This window comes from Phanerochaete carnosa (genome assembly GCF_000300595.1).
Source record: "Phanerochaete carnosa HHB-10118-sp unplaced genomic scaffold PHACAscaffold_1, whole genome shotgun sequence".
NCBI lineage: Eukaryota > Fungi > Basidiomycota > Agaricomycetes > Polyporales > Phanerochaetaceae > Phanerochaete > Phanerochaete carnosa.
The window spans coordinates 5,073,771-5,093,062 of record NW_006767628.1 but is presented as its reverse complement, the minus strand read 5'-3'; the positions used below and the strand labels follow the sequence as shown (position 1 = coordinate 5,093,062).

The 19,292-nt window shown below is 53.2% G+C and overlaps 8 protein-coding genes across 8 annotated transcripts; 3 read left to right on the top strand and 5 right to left on the bottom strand.

Annotated features, from left to right (window-relative positions):
* Positions 1–651: 651 nt before the first annotated feature.
* On the bottom strand, positions 652–1,957 carry PHACADRAFT_190883 (uncharacterized protein; the record flags this gene model as incomplete). Its single annotated transcript, XM_007391044.1, has 4 exons — positions 652–669; positions 724–1,402; positions 1,473–1,685; positions 1,746–1,957. The coding sequence occupies 4 exons, from the start codon at positions 1,955–1,957 to the stop codon at positions 652–654; spliced, it is 1,122 nt and encodes a 373-aa protein (XP_007391106.1).
* A 1,521-nt stretch (positions 1,958–3,478) lies between these two features.
* PHACADRAFT_24880 (uncharacterized protein) lies at positions 3,479–4,845 on the top strand (the record flags this gene model as incomplete). The annotated part of the gene is made up of 4 exons (XM_007389545.1): positions 3,479–3,640; positions 3,695–3,805; positions 3,858–4,331; positions 4,387–4,845. The coding sequence occupies 4 exons, from the start codon at positions 3,479–3,481 to the stop codon at positions 4,843–4,845; spliced, it is 1,206 nt and encodes a 401-aa protein (XP_007389607.1).
* Positions 4,846–4,968: 123 nt separating this feature from the next.
* Positions 4,969–6,209, bottom strand: PHACADRAFT_82402 (uncharacterized protein; the record flags this gene model as incomplete). The annotated part of the gene is made up of 2 exons (XM_007391043.1): positions 4,969–5,922; positions 5,979–6,209. The coding sequence occupies 2 exons, from the start codon at positions 6,207–6,209 to the stop codon at positions 4,969–4,971; spliced, it is 1,185 nt and encodes a 394-aa protein (XP_007391105.1).
* Positions 6,210–6,718: 509 nt separating this feature from the next.
* PHACADRAFT_248470 (uncharacterized protein) lies at positions 6,719–9,501 on the top strand (the record flags this gene model as incomplete). The annotated part of the gene is made up of 6 exons (XM_007391042.1): positions 6,719–6,904; positions 6,961–7,534; positions 7,586–7,860; positions 7,912–8,420; positions 8,472–8,895; positions 8,950–9,501. 6 exons carry the CDS (start codon positions 6,722–6,724, stop codon positions 9,328–9,330), a joined length of 2,346 nt encoding a protein of 781 aa, XP_007391104.1. The 3' UTR covers positions 9,331–9,501.
* Positions 9,502–9,682: 181 nt separating this feature from the next.
* On the bottom strand, positions 9,683–10,054 carry PHACADRAFT_190879 (uncharacterized protein; the record flags this gene model as incomplete). Its single annotated transcript, XM_007391041.1, has 1 exon — positions 9,683–10,054. The coding sequence occupies one exon, from the start codon at positions 10,052–10,054 to the stop codon at positions 9,683–9,685; it is 372 nt and encodes a 123-aa protein (XP_007391103.1).
* A 367-nt stretch (positions 10,055–10,421) lies between these two features.
* On the bottom strand, positions 10,422–11,075 carry PHACADRAFT_190878 (uncharacterized protein; the record flags this gene model as incomplete). Its single annotated transcript, XM_007391040.1, has 1 exon — positions 10,422–11,075. One exon carries the CDS (start codon positions 11,073–11,075, stop codon positions 10,422–10,424), a length of 654 nt encoding a protein of 217 aa, XP_007391102.1.
* Positions 11,076–15,175: 4,100 nt separating this feature from the next.
* On the top strand, positions 15,176–16,166 carry PHACADRAFT_180788 (uncharacterized protein). Its single transcript, XM_007391039.1, has 4 exons — positions 15,176–15,338; positions 15,397–15,508; positions 15,572–15,700; positions 15,762–16,166. The coding sequence occupies exons 1-4, from the start codon at positions 15,193–15,195 to the stop codon at positions 16,044–16,046; spliced, it is 672 nt and encodes a 223-aa protein (XP_007391101.1). The 5' UTR covers positions 15,176–15,192; the 3' UTR covers positions 16,047–16,166.
* Positions 16,167–16,783: 617 nt separating this feature from the next.
* On the bottom strand, positions 16,784–18,323 carry PHACADRAFT_204864 (uncharacterized protein; the record flags this gene model as incomplete). The annotated part of the gene is made up of 4 exons (XM_007391038.1): positions 16,784–17,024; positions 17,087–17,111; positions 18,001–18,100; positions 18,158–18,323. 4 exons carry the CDS (start codon positions 18,321–18,323, stop codon positions 16,833–16,835), a joined length of 483 nt encoding a protein of 160 aa, XP_007391100.1. The 3' UTR covers positions 16,784–16,832.
* Between the last annotated feature and the right edge of the window lie 969 nt (positions 18,324–19,292).

Genomic DNA, 19,292 nt, shown 5'->3' with positions numbered 1-19,292 from the left:
ACTTCTAGACTCTGTGCATAACAGCTTAAACGGGTACACGCAGGCAGCTCGTACTCTCCATCTTGCATTTTCCTTATGACATCACGCACGCAATCAACTACCCCATGACCACAATTAACTTGTATATCCCGAGGGCAGACATTACGTTCGACAATTTCAGAGTGAGTGAAAGTCCTTGGATGGCCGCAATTATGGTTTAACTAACATGAATTTAGCTGCGCGACGCAGAATTGATCCCCCAATCCATCTCTGTCGTCGAAGAGAAGTTGGCAAAGTCGAACATCGAGTGGCAGAATCTCTTCATAGATATCATCGCAAACATCACGATTGGGTATCTTCGGGCCTAAATTCCTTTCGTCTTCTTCCCACGTCACGCTACCCAGCTACATGCATCTTGTCATATACACGGACTACATCTGCACTGCACCTCTCCACAGAACTGTCGGGTATCGGTTTACACAGGAATACACGTAGGTTACACTAATAGTACTGCGCCCCTCATAGGCACATAAGACCTATGTGTCGCCTGAGCCAAACGGAATAAATAAAGCGAAAGCGAAAGCATGCCGCCCCACAAGAAGTAGAACAAAAAAATCAGAGCAAAATACTTCGAAGTGGAGACAGCATCTGGCCGTTCCTGTCATCGCAGCGTTATATAGCGCATCCCGCCTGCAAGGCAACCATCGTAAGTTCCCATCATACAATCAACAAGAAGTCACGCACATCCACCGAGCTCGCCGGAGACGGCAGGTCGCCTTCAAATGAGCCGTGCGATAGTCTGTTCATCCTACTTTCCGCTGGGGCCAAAGCGGGCGGCGGCATCAACAGCGGGTCTTGAGGCAGCTTTGTCTCCGCGGTTGAGCCAGGACCATCGAGGTTCTTAATCACGCTCAGCCGACTGTTGGGATCCACAAGAGTCGTGTCCGACACTCGAATCGTCGGGCTCACAGCGGGTATCCGCGGACGCATCTGCGCCATCGCATGGGGGCCCGCGAACGGATCGGGTTCCTCGGCGGTGTGGTAGCTCTCCTCCGAGCGCGGCGAAGTTTGCACAATCAGCAACGGGCTGATATTCGCGCGCATGGAGGGGCTGCGCATGGTGCTCATCGTGTTGGCGCGCGCGACAGTGGCGTACTGCGAAGTGTGCGATGTCTGGGACGCCGGCGGCGACGGAGAGCGCGCGGTCATGAAGTAGGCGCTGGAGGGCGTGTGCGGGCCGTTGGGCGTGCGAGGAGTGGGCGTTGCAGAGTAGTAGAAGCCGGCAGCGGGTACGCTCTCGAAGTAGAACGGTTTGGCGTGCTGGCGACGACGCTTTCGGACATAGAGGAAGAGTCCGAGCGTGATGAAGAGCATCAAACCGCCCAGGCCACCCACAACACCTGCAATAATAGCTGTTTTCGTTCTATTAGTGCTAGAGAGACATTAATATTCAGTATCTGAGCAGAAAACTCGCTACGATTTATCGGACGCACGTGTGTGATGCCGCCACTATGCCAGCAGTGGAAGAAGAAGGGAACGAGGCCGTAGTACCAGCAGATGCTGCCGCAACACCCGTGTTTGCAAAGGCAACAGCTGGCGTGGAGGTAGTACTGGCTGATGCTGCCGCAACACCCGTGTCTGCAAAGGTAGTAGCTGGCGTGGAGGTAGGGTTTACTGGGCTATCCCCAGATAACACACCCGCAGGGCTAATTTGGACGTGTTACAAATTTATCAGGGGGCAGAGCCACGTGCATTGGAAAGCTCACTTGTGCGTGCTGCTTGGCATAGGAGAAGGTAACGATAGAGGTGTCGTACTGCTGCCGGAACTTGGCGACCCCGGAGTTACTGGCCTTCGACTCAGGCTAGGATTGGGGCTCAGGGGTTGGGTTGAACCGGGATTGCTGGAATATGGCGTTGATGATGTGTCCGTTGCAGACGTAGAGCCCGGGACCGACGCTGAGCCTGCGCCACTCGCCATAGATGAAGACGAGGGAGCAGCACCGTTCGGAGAGCTTGTACTTGCTGCGGGGGCACTAGCGGGATTCCCCTCCGTTGGAATAGACAAGTTACCGGCTGTATCCCGCACGATCTTGTCATGCAGACTGCAAGGAATGGTTGAGTAGAGGCTACACCTTGGTAGTGGCGCGAGACCCGAGGGTACTAAAAGAGCGGATTGCATACAAGGAGTGGAGGTAGCGAGGAAAGTGGCAGGAGGAGCAGCAATGGTCCAAAAAGAGTCCGTGAAGCTCGAGACGACACTTGGCAATGTAGACGAGACAAAAGAGACCGATGTGACCACGACATCGGAGCCCGAATGACCTGCTCGCAGAATAAGCCTCCAATGAAGACCATGAGTAGGGGAATCAAGCTAGAAATTTCGACGTAGAACTGGGTAATAGACTGGTGGCAGCAGCTACCGTTCGCATTGTAGCCCTAATTGGGTTACAGTAGTGGCATGAAAACTCACCGACGGCATCACCATCTTTTCCTGAGGCTGCAGACTCTGCGCGAGCCCACGCAGAACTACAAAGAGGCATTAAATGATTAAAAGTAGAGTTAAAGGCTTGGTGGGGGAGGTGGAGAGGAAGCAGAACTCGAGCTTGAGATGAGGATATCACAGCCCCGACGTCAGGAACGGGAGATGATGGGAGTTGCGAGGACTAGGTGATATATCTGCGGCATCGCGTTTCAACTGTTATCGGCATACCTACATCACTCTCTGTCAACATGAGCTCCATTGCTCTGGGTGTCACAGTTTTTCATGAGAGCCGTAGCTGGTGGTAGACAATACCGTCGAGTCGCATATTTACGCTTGTTGGTGTTTCCTCAGGCGCCCTGAGAACACTCAGGACAATGGCGCGCCTCCGTCTTTGTGTCAAGCCAACTGGTCTGCTATTGAACTATAATACTAGCGTCACTCTCAGGTGAGGGACTGTTTATGTTTATTTATGTAGGTATTGCCAGGGCATTGGCTTCAGGATTTCCTTGCCTCTCTCACCATAGTCCAGGCCGAGATGCAAGGTTCAAGCTTCAGCTTCAGTTTCGGGTCCTACATGAGTTTTACAAATTTTACAATCGTGGCTGGTACACATATCTGGACTCTCGTGCATTGAGTACATCGTAATTAAAAGGTCTACCGAGCGGGCGTGATCCCAGCGTCATACACAATGGGCGGTGTCGAGTTCTTTACTCCGCCAGCCTCCAGTATTATTACTGACGGTTCGCGGCGAACCAGTCCCAAACATTCTAGTACAGTACTCGTGTCTGCTCTTAGACGTAGCTACTTAGTTCTAGCAGTCAAACTACATCTGCAAAAACAAAACAAAAGATGAACAAAAATAATCCACGTGACCTGAACATCAGCCAAAGCGCGCAGCGTGGTAGTGCGCGACATGTTCAATCCACTCCCCTCGCACCCTTCCACTCCTATCCCTCTCCCTTCTCAGCCGAATTACGAGGGTCGCTACAATAGCCGTCCCAATCTGCTTCTCTGGAGATGATGCCCGTAAGACATCCCCCGCTTGGTTTTTTTGTCAAGTTCCAGTATGAGGCCGTGTACGCGACGCCCAGAGTTCCCCGGCTTGTCACAGATCTGTTCATTATCGACGCTCTTTTTCTGATGCAAGCATTGGCTGTGCTTGCTACTTGGTTCGGTATCTCGGTAAGTTGGAGCTCACCATTAAAGAGAGGCCTATCTCACGCTGACCACGTTCAGATCTTGTGTCTCCTACTACTGACCCACTGCCGATCGCATCCTGTGGGCAGCTGCAGGGGCTTTGTTTCAAAAGCTCACGCTGGCATTCGCAGTCATAGCTTTACACCCCTGGTAGGTCTCTGAAGTCATCGTCATTGATGGGCTACTCTCGATCCTTGGTTAGACAGCACCACGAACCATGCGAAGATTTTGTGCCTCTCCGGAGCCCGCCGATCTCAGTCGCTCTGTTCAAGCTGGTACCCCTCGAATAGTGGATTTCTGTCTTAGACTCCTAAGTCCCCTAGGCCTGTCTACCCCATCGCCCCCTCCTCGAGTTTCCCCGGCGACTACTCTGAGCTCTGGCGACGATCTGGCGACGAACGTAACTCTTTCAGAGACGGCTTCTGTATCGGGCGAACCTTGTCTTGCTGTCGTGCCCTGTACCCCACCATCTGCTGATAGCCCGGCGGAGCTAGATCCTTCACTGTCTGTCACGCGGGCAAGGGTTGTTCAGCCCCCATCTTCCACGTTAATTCCCACGGCTAGACTACCCTCACAGGCCCTGACAGATGACTGCCTCCAGAGTCAGGCAATAATCCCACCATCGATCGACATCTCGCCAAGTGGACGCGATCGGTCCCGGCCTACCAGTATACCAGTAAGTCACCTCATTGCTCTGTAGAATAGTTCTTGCTGAACACCCGTTCGTTAAGCCTCATTGTCCCACCGACGAAACTGCTCAGGATGTCGATCATTTGGACCCTCCTTCGGATCAGTTACCTGCGGTAAAGCCTTTACCTTTGGACGATCTTACCCCTGGTCGCGGCCGAGTCCCAACCTTCCTTCAAATCGCAGACGCACCCGCACCTTTGAAACCCGTAGACAAAGGAAATGGCAAGGTTAAGACTGCGCCTGCTAGCGACTCTGGCAGAGTCGCGTCGTCTTCTGGACTTCCTGTCGAGGAGAAGACCCCGAGAGGTAAGGGCAAGCAAAAGCAGTCTACTCGCCAGTCCAGTCGTCGAGGCCGTGTGGCGCCCTTGCCACTCGCATCCGAATCTCAAGACAAGAATATTGGAAACACCGTGCTCTGGATGAGGAAGAATAAGAAGGGCAACCCCCGTGTTGGTCGAGAAGGCGAACATGCGAGGCAGGAATCTGGATTGAAAGCTTAAATCAAGCGTAGCTTAGGCAGGCCCAAGCAGTTTTATATTATTACTTTATTGATGTGTCTAGTTTCAATGTATCGATATACTTCACCACAGTCTAAACTTGTAATCCGGTGCCCAGGAAGGCTGTTAGCGATGAGAATACTGGATCGTCGTGCTATTCGCTGACTTCGAGACCCATGCTAATAATGCTCGCGCGGGTCGAACCTGAGGGGGAAGAATCTCGCCACCACCTAAGCCGTTCCTCATCCAGGCGTCCACCAACAGATTCCCCCATGCCGTTGTCCAAGCCATCGTCCACAACCATCCCGACCATCCATCAACCCTCCGTCCTGTCATTTTCGTCCACGCATCCTCGAGCAGCACGCCAAGCGCCATCGCCATGAAGAATCCGCCCGTCTGGGCGAAATTCGTACCCTTGCCCATACCCCACATGCACCAGTCGTGCAGAACGCCGCTAAGAAGGAACGCGCCGAGCACCGTTCCCGGGCGGCCGAACACCTTCCGCAGAGGCGTTGAGAGCACGGAGAGCGTACGACGCAGGGTCTGGTGCCAGTGCGTTCCCCAGAAGCGCGCGATCGAGGTCGCGCGCAGGGGCAGTTGCGAGTAAGGCGGCCAGTCTGAGGGTTGATAGAGCCCGGGGATGCATATGGCGAAAACGGTGGCGGTGTAGTAGGCGATGTCCATCGAGAGCCAGAAGACGCCGCCGTAAATGAAGGTGATCAGGGATGAGTAGACATAACGCTGTAGCGGTGGGAGGGACTCGTCGAAGATGGAGCCGCCGGCGGGAGTACCGACTGACGGGGGTGCCAGTCGACGAATGGCGCTGCTGAGGGCGTCGTAAATGAAAACATCTTTGATCAACCGCAAGGACGTTGCGACAACAAAGGCAGCCCTGGAGTGCGTCGGTCGAGTCTCTGGTGGGAAAGGAACATGTTTGGACCATGTCCAACCAATGCCGCGGTAGTTTGTGAGCAGATCTGCAGCGTCCAAAAGCGTGCTTCCGCTTTTCCGCGTGCACTCGAGGGGATGGGCAAGGACGGCCCACTCGACCACACGCATTGAAACCATGAGCATTCCTAGCTAACGTGCACGCATTATGAGCAGCAGGGTCCCCAGGGTGATCTCTAAGTACTCACACATTGCCCAAAATTTTGAAAGGTTTGAGTCGGGTCCCCGCCGGAGTGGTCATAGGTAGTAGCCGCTTTAGAAGCAGTATACAAAGCGACTGGTAAAATCGCCAGCCTAGCTATGCGCGTTCCGGGTTTGAGGACCAATATTCCCATGAGATAACAGCATAGATATGCTGGCCCAAAGCTTTTAGCAGCACGCACGGGCGTCATGGGTAGTCTTTCCGCCGGGTCTGGCATAAAACTCAGTCCAGCGAAGAAACCAGTTTTGCCCCGCGACATTTTGCAGCTGGGAGTTCCCCACAAGGCTCGTCGTCGTCGTGCAAGAGCAGAAAATCAACGTATCGACCCTGAAGCTGAAGTTGAGACATTGCGACCTGTCAAGTACGGCAGCGAAAATGGATGAGCCCTGAGCGCCCACTCAAACTTGGCTGACGCTCGTCAAGGGTAGCCTTGCGCGAGCTCAAAGCCGCATATCGCCAGCTGAAACCGACGAAATCCATTCCCGAGCAAACCACCGGCTGGTGTGCCGTGATTGGTGAGCCAGAAAATGCGCCTGCATCTGAAAGCTCACCATATGCTGGTCCCTGGATGAGTCGAGCTTCAAAGCTTCAAGCTCAGGATTCGAATTGGACGACTTTTCATGCACCGAAAGAGGAAACCCTAACCTCTCTGTCACCTGAGCCACGTCCACCAACTTTTACCCCTCTACTCCTTGTGATCCAGCCGGTCGTGACTGTGTCCCTTGGCTTATGCAGGCTATCGAAGGGTCACTCAAGCGGCTGTTGCAGTCATTGTCTACTCCAGCTGTCGAGAAAGATGCACTCGACCGGCTCGTCTCAACAGCAATCGCGGAAGTCGAGTCAAAGACTTCGGCTGACAACAGGAGGACGCAATGGGAGTACGCGCTTCGACATGAAGTGTTCACATTGGCTGTACGTGATACGTGTTTGTGCATGATGCGCAGTCAACTCAGGATTGTGCTCAGTAGGCGACGGAAGGTCTTGCGTTGAAGGACCCATCGACAGCCTACTACGACAACTTGAAGCTCAGGCTGGACTTAGTCCTTTCGTTCACTGAGAAGGACGCCTGCGACCAAATATTCCCATTCAACCTCTTATACGAGCTGCTCGAGACTCAAACCATCCCGTCATGCTCGCACATATTCTCCTGGATTGAGAGTCGCGCAGACAGGCTGACGGAAAACATGGTTCCGCAGAAAGGCAAGGCTCTCGTACTTCTACGCACGCTGAACGACCTACTTCGCCGACTTTCGAAGACAGGCTCGACAACTCTGTTTTGCGGTCGAATCTTGACTTTCCTCAGCCAAGTCTTCCCGCTTGGCGAGCGAAGTGGTGTCAACCTGAGGGGAGAGTACGGACCTACGTGGGATGGGCCGGGTGTGAAGGAGGAGACGGAGGACGTAAAGATGGACACCGTGGAAGAGGTTAAGCAATTGGAGGACAAGATGCAGGTCGACGGGGAAGCACCGAAGGATGGAGCGAAAGAAGAAGCAAATGAAGAGTCTCCTAACCCTGATGAGAAGAAACAACAACAGAAAGACGGTAAGTTGGGTAATTTCAGGGGCTGTGGGCAAAGAGCCTGACCTGCCACAGAGTTCTACAGGACGTTCTGGTCTTTGCAGCTGCCCTTCTCGAGACCATCTGTCTTCACAGAGCCGCAGACTTTCGACCAGTTCAAGACATCTATGAACAAGATACTGCCGGTTATCAAAGAGGCGACTGCGAAGGAGCGAGCACTTATGGGTAGCAAAGCAAACTCCGGATCATCTCTGAAGCGAAGACGCGAGCCCGAGGTCAACATCGACACCGCGAACCAAGGCTACTTATTTGCTAAATACCTCACAAGTTTAGAATTGTTGGACCTTGAGGTGCGCTCCAGCGTCAACTCGAAGCTCTGCACGTTTTTGACAGGAGATTAGATCGCGGACACACACTTCCGCCGCCAGTTCCTCTTCCAGCTACTCATCTTGCTCAACCATCTACTCACTTTCACAAAAGCGACAAAGATAACATGGTCGACCCCTCGGAATCGTTCTCTACAGATGGACTTCACTCTTGGGCCGGACGACGAGAAGTGGGTGCACGAGGCTATTCAGAAGACGAACGAGGAGCTTCGGCAGACAACTCCAAACGGGCGCGTTTTTGCGGAGACCGTGGCCGTTATTCTCGAACGGGAGAAGAACTGGATACGATGGAAAAACGAATTATGTACGCCATTCGACAAGGCTCCTTGGGTGCAGGACATCGACGTCGAGGTGAATGGTCAGCTTGTGAAGAGGCGGATTGGACTCGAGGAGGCAACCAGGGAAGTTCGACGGAAGATGATGCAGGATCCTGAAGATTATCCTCATACACATGGTACAGCGGCGCTCACTGAGATCTGGGAGATGGGTTACCGAGACCTGTCAGATTTGGAACGTCCTTTCCAGTGAGTTCAGCTCGTGAATTATACAGGCGGCACGAATTAACAATGTCGTAGGCCAGGGGACGTGCAAGACTTCGTCAAGAAAGTCAAGCAGGAGGATGCCAGGATCGAGATGCGCAAAAAGCAACTCGCAAGAAATTCGGAACGAATCGTTCAGGCCCGTGCCAAGGCCGCTGCGGCCTCGGCTGCAGCATCGGCCGCTGCGTCTCCTGCTCCAGCATCCACATCATCACAAGAGCCCATCCATGCACCCACACCTGTGTCAGCGCCGTCTCCAGCACCCACACCAGCGCCATTACATCCTTCTCTCCCTGCAAAACCCGGCACACTACCTCCAAAACCGGCGACAACGCCAGCTCCAGAAAGCACACCAGCGCCGATTGTCGCGCCTAAGCCCACGCCCGCGGCGCCTCCGCCCGTCGTTGTGCCACCGGAGCCAGCTTTGCCTCCGGACCCCCAGATTCATCAGTACGAAGAGGTAAGCACTTGCGCGCAGCCCATGTTCAACACAGGCACTGATAGCGGTCCGCAGAACAAGCACCGCTGGTCCTGGCTCGCGCTCCGCGTCGCACGCGAGAAGTACCTGCGGCTCTTCGGTCACATCGCCACCGGTGACATCCTGATGCTTGCGCAGGCGATCGAGGACGAGCGGAAGAAGCTCGCGGAGGAGGCCGCGAACCCGGGCAAGGGCGAGAAGGAGGAGCCCGTCGGAGTGTCGTCGCAGAGCTCGGTGAGCATGGCGGACAGCAGGGGCGAGCTTGCTGCGTCCGAGACCGTGATGGCGGCGGCATCGCCGGAGAAGATCGAGGCGCCCCCGGACTCCGAGGCTGAGCCTGTGGTTGACGCTGCGGTAGAGCCCGAGAAGCCCGTCGCATCGCAGGATGGGGAAGGTGATGTGAAGATGGAGGGGTAGTAGTGGCTGCACTTATTCCCGTCTGGCAAGAGAGCATATATCTCTACTTGTACCTGGTTCAAGCCAAGATGCTGTGGCGCCTGTCGCGAACAGTTATACTCAGCTATAAGCAGAGCGTGTAGTGTTTAGGAAGCGTCTCAGAACGGCGCTCATGCTATCCACGACAAATCCCGATAACTCAAGGACAGCTGCACGTCAACGATGAATGCAATAAGTGGCATGTGAGGCCCCATCAGCTCCTCGTAAGTATCTGCTTAATGTTCAGAGCATGCCGATCCTGACAGGCCACCAAACATGTGGAAAGTCCAAGTCGTTCAATATTAACAAAATGTACAACCAACTAAGCCCGCTACTAAACCCCAGGTACGTCCCACTTCCAAGAGCCTGGCCACCTGAACCGGTACTCGCACGTCGTCACCAGCCAGTCCGGATGCACGTCTCCACCCCTGTCCTTCAACTCGATCCACCGGTTCCTACCGCACTTAAGCTCAGCGTCCCACCTCGCGAACGCCTGCAACTGCACGGACTCCCTGTGCAGGTCCTCGCATATTTCTGGGAAAGCATACCAGTCGGCCTCGAGCGCCGCCACGACGTCCTCGAGAGCCGTCCCCGGCGGCACGGCCATGCACGCCTCCTCTGGCTCCTCGACAAACACAAGAAGGAGCCCGCCCGCGCGGAAGACAGCACGCGTGGTAATCCCTGCGTCCTGGTACACAATCGGCATGAGCGTGCCAAAGAAGTTGTAGGTGTGTTCCAGCTCGTGTGAGAAGCGGCCGATGTGTGGATGAAATTGAGGGGATGCTGCAAGGGGAGGCAGGCGTCGTCACGGTCGTTCGGGCGCGCAACGAAGTTAGAGCTCCAGCCCGGGGGCGTCGGGGGTCCCTCTGCGCGCCAGGACTCGGAACGTGCCTTCAGTTCTTCCAGGGACAAGTAGCGCGGACCGCTGTACGGGAATGGCGGCGCCGAATTACAGGGAATGGGTACCTTTTTGAAGCACGAAAGCTCTTGACCAGAACAAGTGGAACGGATAGCTTCCAAGAGCGCACCCTATGAAGCTCTATATCGTTATCCTCGGAAACGAACTCGCTCATTCACAGGTACCCTGCGAACCTCTGCAAATGCGCGGCATTATCAAAACTGAACAGAACGAGCTCGCCAAACGCGTTGCCGACGACAAGCAGCCCGAGCGCGTCGTCAAAGTCGCGCACGGGCGCGAAGTACAGCGCGGGCATGTTGGCACCCGTCAGCTTGGCTGACATCGCCACAGCCTCATCCGAGGTACGTGTGTCGCAAATGGCGGGAAGAAGAGTAGTCATGAGCGTGAAGTAACCCTCGTTCGACCCGCTTTCTGCGATGTACGACACCGAGCGGCACTCGGATCCAAAAGACGGAGCGAGCGTGAACGTCTTGCAGTAGCGTCTCCGTTCTAACACATTCCGTGAGGACCACCGATGCACGGGGGTGTATTCGCCGCCCGTTGTTTGGAGGGCGATAACGTACACGTGCAGTCCGTTTTTATCGCACAGCGCAACGTGCAGGGCGGATGGAGGGCATCGCCCGGAATGGGTGCATTTTGCACGCGATGCACATTCACGTGAATATTCAAGCGCTGCGGATGAGACTCTGTCCTCGAAGTACATGATGTCGGGGTCGAGATCCGAGGTGAAAGAGCCGTCTGGTTCGAGCGCATACAGCGGGAGCCGCCCAGGCTCGACGACAGCGACCAGGTTTTTGTGGAAAGCCATTGCAACGCAGCGCCCTTCACGACTATGAATGAAGATGCAAGAAAAACAGTGAAACTACACACCTCCACGTTGGGCTCTTGATAGAGTTGTGTGACATGTCCTCGCCTCCAGTTCCAGACGCACGGTACGCTGAGCTCGTTATGCAACGCAAAGCCCAGCGAGTGTCCGCGCAGGCTCCGAAGGACAGCTGCGCCCTGCAGGCTGGCTTTGAAACAGAAGGTTGAGGCTGATCCTGTAGAGCGTAGAGAGACTACATAGATGGATGGCACGCTAGAATATTTCAACCAATCCGGGATTCACGATAGCTTGAATGGCGTCTTACCTGCAGCAGAGCTCGAGCGCAAACACTGCGCTGTCGTCTTGCAAATCCAGCGCCCCGCGATATACAGGCCCAGGCAGATAACACTCCGTCAATGGCACCTTGTCCATCGCGCCGTGCAACAGATCCGGGACAGACCACAAGGCAAGAGAGCTGACAGGAGCGTCCGACTAAGCGATGACAAGGAACTGGCCTCGAACAAGCTTCGCCCAGGTCACAGAGCGTTTCTGGTGGAAAGAAATAGATAACCCTTTCGGCACGTTTATGCCAGACGGGTCGGGGTGATAGAAAGTATCGGCCAGTCGGAGGGCGTGCAAAGCGAGTGATTCCAGCTCGGCGTTAGGCATAATAGATGGCGGTCGGTGTATAAAGACTTCAAGTTGCGTTGCTAAGACGTCGCGGCGATATATGTGCGTTCACAGTTCCTTTTCGTGAGTAAGGGCCTTGATTCGCTTGCAAGTCTGTGGACAGGGGGTGAAACTGCAAGCAAGGTGCTGGGCCGCCGCTTTGGGTGTGATGCACTTGAGACCTCCTATCACGCTTGCGTCGTCTGTTCACAGTTTGCGCCTGCTGCCTTGCAGGCTGTGCTCGCGAACACATCCTAGTAGCTTCTCTGCTTCGCGCTACTGAACCCCCTTCTCTACTCACCGATGCTGTCCTTCGCACTGCCGGGAAGCTCTTCACTGACGACAGTGAGGTTTGGCCACAGCGGCTGTTCTCGCGGTACTCCTTGGCACCATGCGGCCTCGATAACATTCCGATCACGGCGTCTATTTACTTGCTCGCATTGGTACCAGCAGCGTACTTCCTTCCGTATTGCGCGCTCGCGCGCAGCTTTGTCTTTGCCTGATTACAGTATAGGACCACTCCTTGGGACACCTGATCAATATTCGCTTCCCCTTCGTATGTCTCTTGCATATAAATACCAAATAAATCGTATTATATTACTACAACATATGAAATACCTCAGTGCAAAGCTGCAAGGCGAAAAGACGAAAGCTGAAGTCAAGACAAAGGACACAAGACAGAGGTGGTCCAGAACAGCGGCTACCACTCCTTGGGACACCGTGACTGATGTGACAAAAGCGACAAAAGCGACCCGTACCAGCAGCCCCGGCGGACGCAGCGGTCACGCGGCAGTCAAACTTGTCACGCCTCAGTAACGCCTAAGCTCAGTAGAATCATCTCTGATGTATTCTAGCTCGACACTTAACAACTGAGCACTATGCGCATTTTTCACATGAATGGAGCATAAATTCGAGTATTAACGAATATTTTCGCGAATTTTAGGCCCACTATGCGACTCTGGTGACGGTCACAGCATCACTGAAACCGGCGCGCTTGACAATTTTCGAGGCTTTTTGCTCCCCCACCTACGCTACAATCACCGGAAGGCTCTGAGTTTCTAATGACATATGGATATAGATGTATTATATACAGTAAAGTGACAGTGATAGGCCCTACAGGCTGTGCGAGAGCAGAAAGTGGGGTGTCCCAAGGAGTGGTGCTGTCCCAAGGAGTGGTGCTGTCCCAAGGAGTGGTCCCAAGGAGTCCTACACTGTATCTCGCCACATCTTTTAGTTTCCTCCCCTTTTGTCTTTTTACTACTTTCTTTCCCTTTTGCTTCCTTATTTGGTCTTATCTGGGGTGCTTGGCATAGTCGGCTCCGTTCTCCGGACAGTCACGTGCATCACGTCACAATCTCGATGACTCATATAGGGTTTAGTAAGGTAGGTCAAACATGCCCGTGCAGCATGGATTACGTCTAGCAGCCCAGCAGACGCAGTAAGGTTATATCCACACGAGGGAAGACGTGGCCACTCCTCCACCAAAACATTGTTCACATCGCATGCCAGTGCTCCCGTCGCGAGCCTGACCGATGTCCGCGTGTGGCGCAGTAGGAAAGCTGTGTGTAATGATGCAATGATAGGGCCGAACACTCCTCAAATCAGTATCCAAGCTTCCAGCCCTCTCCTAGCGAACAATCAACATGGTGTCACAGCTTCTGGGTCCTCATGCGTATCAGACGGCGCAGATACTGGCCTGCAGTCCGATGTTCATCGGTCTTTATCTCTCCGAGCTTCCAAGAGATAAAGACCGATAAATATGGCTATGCCACTGTCATAGAGGCATCAAAGAGCTTCCAGGATGTGAGAAAGGGCGTACAATAGGTAGGGCTGGACAGTCTTGCTCGCGCATCTACTGTACTTTTACGACCATACCGGATGTCACACGTCACGCCGGTTTTCCGCTGACACCGCCAATAATTCTTTCTCGATTTATGACGATTTTGGCGAGTTGTCGTAAAACCTAATTTCGACACTTTCATCCGGTATGGTCGCAAAAGTATGGTAGTGAATACCACGCTAGCCCCGGTGTTTAGGGACTATCGATCAAGCTTCAAACATAAGTACTACGCCATACTGTATTCCGCTGTGCGGGTCACCTGATACGCCATCCCGGTCGGCCTTATGCACCACGAACAGCTGTACCTCGTCACCACGGAAGGTGGCAACTGGCGCGGCATGGCTGATAGGTGACTCGAGGCGCTAATAGGACCGAACTGTTCTGAACAACGACACAGCTTTGTCAATTGGATATATTCATGCGTGATCTATTCCAGAGTAGGCTCTCCCGAACCCACACTCGCGCCAATTACATCGTACTCCGCGTGTGCTAGATGCCAACCTGCGGTCTGTTCATCTCCGAGTCCTGTGCTAGATCATCATACGACAGATGCGTCAAAAGAGGTCACAAGAAGTAAGCACCATCATATATTAGGTAGAGAGAGACTCCCTGTCAGGCAAGGCACGGCCCTTGGCGCGTTTGGTAATGACCTGGCCCTCAACAGTAGCTTTGATGGATGGCTTACATATATACCCTGTCGTTCGCACCTTGGCATAAGCATCCCATGCCAAATAACCTGCAACTTCCGTCCGCCGCCACGCTCTCTCTATACATACGCTATCTAGTCTTCGAGTGCTGCTGTATCACTGTTTTTTAGACCTCTTATGTCACAGCCCGCGCCGACGAATGCCTCGACCTGTCCCAGTCAAGAAATGCAACAAAGTTTGTCTTTACTTGAGGGGGCAATCTCGAGCATCGGCACAAACACCACCAATATACTACAAACCGTTCTGCCCGAGGTCGCGCTATTTAGCAAGTGCCAGCATCTGGTATTCATCCTCCTGGTTAGCTAACATTACCTTGCAGGTGTTTTCTCGCTCTTAATCGTTCTGTCCACATTCGTCCTCCTGTGAGTGATAGCCACTTATTCTAAGTTTTCCACCGACCTTTTCACTAGGCGCGGCGGTTTTAAGCGAACGTCCCGCATAGTCGTAGCATCCATATGTGTGATCATGTATGCAATGACAGCCGCACACCTCACGCTGTCAGTGCGATACGCTTTTCACTACGCTGCCGCCTCGATGTCGTTACAGGGAACTACCTCGCGGTGTGTTGAGGACCTGATGGAAGGGATAAAATGCAGTCTGGACGATACCTTCGTTGCCATACTCCCAGCGCCTTCCTGCACGACGACCTCTCTCTTGATCGTTAATGTACGTGGGACCTTGCAGCAACCAGCTCTATCTATTGACTCTGATGGCTAAGTCCTCTTGCTCCCTAGATTATACTTAGCGATTGCATCGTCCTGTGGAGAGCTTGGGTCTTGTGGTCTGGGCGTCGTCTTCTCACTGTCATATCGATCCTCTTGGTCTTGTCCACCCTTAGTAAGCTGCCAATTGCACGCGCCAGACTCGGAGTATGTAGGCTGACGGAATCCTCTGCGTCACAGTCATGTCATCGTTGAATGTCCGCAACAGCTGTCAGTTAGGAGACACCTCGGGAAACGAATTTGTCAACGATGTTTACGGATTTGCTGCTTTTGTTCTGTCACTGCTGACGAACATTTGGGCGACATCTCTGATTGCATACAAGGCATGGTGAGCACAGTTGTCGGCAGAATAGCTGTCAATTTAAACTGAGGATGTCGGCATACAGGCATCGTCGTCATTTATTGAGATGCGCATTCGGGAGCGGAAGTGTAGGCACTCGTAGCTCCAAGATTCTCATGCTCTTTGTCGATTCTGGGCTGCTATACTGCGGGCTGTGGGTGCGTATTTTCTTGGATCTGCAACAATAATGTACTGATAGAGCTTTCATACAAATTTTCCAGGCAGTTCTAGTTGCATATCTTGTCATTTTACGATACTACAACCAAGAGGGGCTCATCATTGGATCCACCAAGTGGCACTTTGTGGCCGACATGGAAGATGCGATCCGCGCAGTTCTTATTGATATCATCGTGAGACTAATCTTGCATGATGGTTACCCCTCGCCAAATTGACACCTTCGCGGTTGCACAGGGAATGTATCCGACAACCCTCGTTCTTCTCGTCTTCCTGACAGATTTCACCATGGAGAGCGCGACAAAAGTCGAGAGCACACCTGATTCGCCCGTCCAACCGCCGGCACTGAATAAAGCGCGTATCGTCATACGATCCAGTGACGCCTTCAACCCAACAGCAACGGTAATGACCGAGAATGGCGATCGATACACCCAGAGTGTCATCGCCATCCTCGGCAGCAAGAGTTCTGCGGACGATGAATCTGCTACGCTTGGGAATAAAGAGCATGCACTGGTCACTTGACGTGCAACCCACTCCTTGGACCCGTCGATACGTTGCCGGCTTGGTTGCGTTGTAGGCCGAAGCTGCTGCTAGGCTGAGCGCAGTGACATGGTCGCTTCGGAATAATTCGCAGTATTGTGACTATACATATTAAGGTCGCTTGCCTGTCTTATAGCAAGCACCTCTGGAACGGCGAGGTACATGAAAAGCTTTCCAAATGAACTCTCATCTGGGGCAAGCATTTTGCTTTGAGAGCAAGCGAACGGAAGGCGAAGCTACGCTTTGTCTCGTTCGAAGAAGGATCTAAAGCGATCAGTGGCGCGTGTGGCGCAGTTGCGGAAGGTGGCGGGACAAGCGTTAGGTTCGACTAGTGGAAAAGCTGATGGAATCAGTTGCGCCACATGTAGAAGAGATGTTCAGCGCCACGGGAGATCAAGACGGCGTTGCTAGGGAAGATGGAAGGAGAGCGTGAACAGAATACGCACCGGCCCGGGGCTGTACTCTCGGCCTCGTGTTTCATCGGTATATGCGAGAGAGCATCGCAGTGTGATATATTCGTGGTTTCAAGCCAGGGTCTTGCAGATTATTCGTAGCTTCTGAGGGGCTCGATCTGTATGACAGACATTCAATACAAGTCAACATCATGTACAAGTGCACTTGTTGTAGAAATGGTGGGCCCTCTCTACGACATGTCCAGTGTGATCGCTGATTCACCCCACTCGTGTTGACCACCTTCACCGCCTTCCATTCCCTTCTGGTCGCCGGCGCTGTTACATGACGACCGGGAGGTACCGCTCTGGACTAGGTCTATGGCGATGACACTACTACTCGACAGAGGTCTCGGTGATTCGACGGTATCAGCGCGGCTATCAAGCTCCCCATTGTGGGGTTGGCGGGTGGTTGGAGCATTGGTCGAGGCATCGGGGTGTTCTCGTACTGCAGCATGCGCTCGCAGTACGACTTGGTTAAGGCGGCAAGGGTAATCACTCTAGTGAGACTCTATAAATGCCCTGAATGCTGGTTAGCAATAGTTCTCCCGTGATCGTATCCGTTACACTCACGATAATCTCTATGAGCCCGGACGTTCTGAAGACATTTATGTCAATAATAATGGATGCAAGCTCTTCCCAGACTTCCCTATTAGAATCCTCGAACTCTTTGACCGTGACCATCGTAGTAGCTCAGGGAGTGAGATTATGAATGATAAATCCAGCCAGTATCCTCACCCATAGCGCACAGTACAAGATTCCGTTATCAACAAGTAGCGTCAATAGCCTTCCTACTTGGGTGTGTATGTTTTCCACTTACAGGTCACGTCTGATTACTCGTCTCTGGCGCCTGTCAATGGGGTGCGCGATTAATCAAGCGAGATGAGCCCCAGACCAGTGTGTCTCACCAGGCTTTGTATGTTATTAACGCAGTTGCCCAGATATTGGTAATCCACGACAGAATGAAGACTATTGCACCAGACTTATCTTGGAAGTCGATACCACCTGATCCTGAAATTAACTTGGGATGACAGCTGCTGGATGCACTCAGGGAAGAGGTAACTAAGGCACGGCGTCATCTCAAATTGGTCCAACGTTATGTTTTTAAGACACCCACCGATAGTTGCAACCAACAATATTAGAGACACACTCTGGACAATTCGCGAGCGAGCCCAGACAACCCAGGCCCGCCATAACACAATCGCGTCGCTGAGAACTATCTAAAAAAGGCTGGTTAGATACTGACACCCCCACTGGGGAAATCCGAGCATACATTGACTAGGAGGAAACTTGACGTAAGTGGGCACTTGTCTACACGCGCATTCGACGCTAGTACAAGCACCTGGGTACAGCCCGCGACCACCGCAAGTGTGTCATTTGTGCTGATACACGTGTCGTATACTACTTGCACGGCCGCTTGTAGCAGGGCGTTTTGGCTTGTAACCCTTCTTACCGTGAGTATCCAGTGGCTAAGGGTCGCAGCGTACATGATAATGCATGCGAGCATTTGGTATACGACTGCGATCGACTTTAAGCCCTTTCGCGCGAGAAGATAGGCTGCCAGCATCGCAAGCGGGGTAAACACGCCTAGGGAATCGGTGTCAGGGTTCATATATGTAACTCGATGAAGGCGAAACAACGTACCGAGCAACACGATTTCCAGTGTCAGATTCGTGGTCCATCCGCTGATTGCATGGCTGTCGTCAAAAAGGAGAGACACGGCCGTGATATAATCGTCCAGAGCCAACGTCGACACTGTAACGTTGCGACCGATGTCTGCAGGATCTGGATAAACATATGCAGGGGTCATCATGGTACATCGGAGGATGGGATGTGGCGTCGCACCATGACCTCACTTCATGAGGCTTCGAGCTATTTCAACACTACGCGGCCATCGTCAATAGAGTGTAAGCCCGGGCCAACCTTCACACGCGGAGCGATGGCCGTGCAACACAGGTGCGCCACATTGCCGATATGTAGACGTCCGAATACAGGCAATTTGAATGCATTGATAGATGCTGCTTCCATCTAAAGATGATTTATTGTCGTGATACGACTACTGGGCTGCGCGAGCGCGAACTGGCGAGTGGCACGCGGGCACGATCTAAATCATCTAATACACACGGTGTTAGTCTGAGTGCGAAGGGAAAGAGCACGCTGTATAGCTATGTACCTAATACACACGGTGTTAGCTAGACAGGGGTCCGGTGAGCATACTACATAATGCGCAAGGGCGACGAAGGAGACTTACTCTGAGTGCGAAGGGAAAGAGCACGCAGAGTGGGGATGCGAGAGAAGTCCTTATATACTGAAAGGAAGCAAAATTGAAAGTCCGCTAGAATGGGGAAGCCTGCCATAAAGAGGTCTGTGCGTGGGAGCACTACATATGATTGTCCAATCACTATCTACGTATTAGCAGCGCCTAATCTAAGATGTCCACCTTAAGTCCATGCCGGGCGGAACGCCGGGCCAGAGCCACTAGGCGCTTCAACACTCCCCCTTGGCGAGGCGATACGGAACGAGGCCAAGAGACTGGGTGTGACGGTTGTGTACCTCAGCCGGTAAAGGCTTTGTGAGAATATCAGCCGGATTGTCGACACCGGGAATCCTAACGAGTTCGATCAGACCTGCTTCGAATTGCTCGTGAACAGCGTGAGCTTTGACGCGGGTGTGTTTTGTGCAATGCTTGACGTTGGGTGACTGGGCAGCATCAACGACAGATTTGTTGTCGCAGTGGAGAGGGACAGGCTTCGCAAGTGGGTGTTCGATGTACTCAGCG